The following is a 1499-nucleotide window of genomic DNA, read 5'->3' as shown; positions in this document are numbered from 1 at the left end:
TTTACCATCCTGATTTCTGATCCGTAAGTATACTGACGCGGCGTTAGCCTTCTCGGACGCATCGCAGAAACCTTGCAGGCTGAATTCTTGAACTCGCTGTTGCGAGATGTGACGCTGGATGTTTAATCGTTTGATCTCCTTCAGTCATCTAATTTAACGAAGTATGGATAATCTGATCAACAAACGATGTGGAATCAAGGGACAGTTAACAAGACTTGGAAGAATCGTCACCAGTCACGCAACGTAACCACTCACGGACACCGCAGTAAAACTATACCAAGGCAAAGCGGAGAGAGTTGTACATGAGTTGGAAATGCTTCAAACTTCTATTATATTAGCCAGTACTGCCATAGATTTCGACACAAATGAAACTGAGTTCAACGAACTGATCGGAAGGGCAGAAGACACTTAGCATATTCTTTAACGATCCTTTGGCTAAGCGAACAGCCGCAACAGCGCAACAAACCCAGCCAGTTTGAAGAGTCATCAATGAATTCTAATGGAGTCAATTGCTTGGTATCAAGAGAATCTTGGACATCATCCCAGGTTGTCTTAGCCACGGCAGTGATCGAGGTTGAACCCTCAGACGGGCAACTGCGATCAATGCGAGCATTGTTAGATTCAGGCTCACAAGCCAGTTTTATCTCTGAACAATGCTGCAAGAAACTACAACTTAAACGAAAACGTCTCACGGTTGCCATATCAGGAGTTGGAGCCAGCGACGTTGGCACTTCACGAGGAAGCGTTCAGTTTACCATCAAACTAAACGATGGAGATGGCCCAATCCAGGTTGACGCATTGGTAATGAGAACTGTTACTAACGATCTACCCAATTTTCCGATTAACATTAGTTCCTGGACTCATATCAAGAACCTAAAATTGCCGGACTCAACATTTCACCAACCTGGTCCTATCGACGTGTTGCTAAGTGCTGACGTCTATTTTAATGGTATTCGCACGGGACGACCGGGCACGGCCAAAGCATTGACCACCGTTTTCGGTTTGGTGATTTGCGGTTCGAAGGGATTGATGAGTCCAGAACAACGACATCCAATGGTCCAAATTCATTTGTGTACAATCGATGACCAATTGTCTAGATTCTGGGAGCTAGAAGAGATTTTAAATTTTTTTAAATTTATTAAAGGATTTTCTAAATAGTACAAACAGTCTCATGAGTTGTCCGTAATAAATCTATATATTTTTATTTAAAAGAGATAGGTCCGAAAAGAACACTCACTGTCGACGAACTTTAATGCGAAGAAAGCTTCTCAAAATTCACCACCCGCAACAAGGACGGAAGATACGTAGTTCGTCTTTCATTAAAGGGTCATCAAGAACTTGGAGAATCCTGACACATGGCGGTACGAAGATTTACGAACCAAGAGAGATGACTACAAACAAATCCTGGTGTATACGAACAATATCGGACATTCGTGAAATAATATATCGACCTCGGACACATGTCCTTGCTCTATGAAGAAGAAAGAACTGCTCATAAA

At 42.6% G+C, this 1499-nt stretch overlaps 1 protein-coding gene across 1 annotated transcript; it reads left to right on the top strand.

Annotated features, from left to right (window-relative positions):
- Positions 1-489: 489 nt before the first annotated feature.
- LOC149956099 (uncharacterized) lies at positions 490-1158 on the top strand. Its single transcript, XM_090166759.1, has one exon. The coding sequence runs from the start codon at positions 490-492 to the stop codon at positions 1156-1158; it is 669 nt and encodes a 222-aa protein (XP_090022885.1).
- The last annotated feature ends 341 nt before the right edge of the window (positions 1159-1499 follow it).

The sequence above is a fragment of the Leiobunum rupestre genome, chromosome 2 (genome assembly GCF_980474605.1).
Source record: "Leiobunum rupestre chromosome 2, qqLeiRupe1.1.hap1, whole genome shotgun sequence".
NCBI lineage: Eukaryota > Metazoa > Arthropoda > Arachnida > Opiliones > Sclerosomatidae > Leiobunum > Leiobunum rupestre.
Note: the sequence above shows the minus strand (reverse complement) of the source record. Positions and strands in the feature narration are given on the sequence as shown.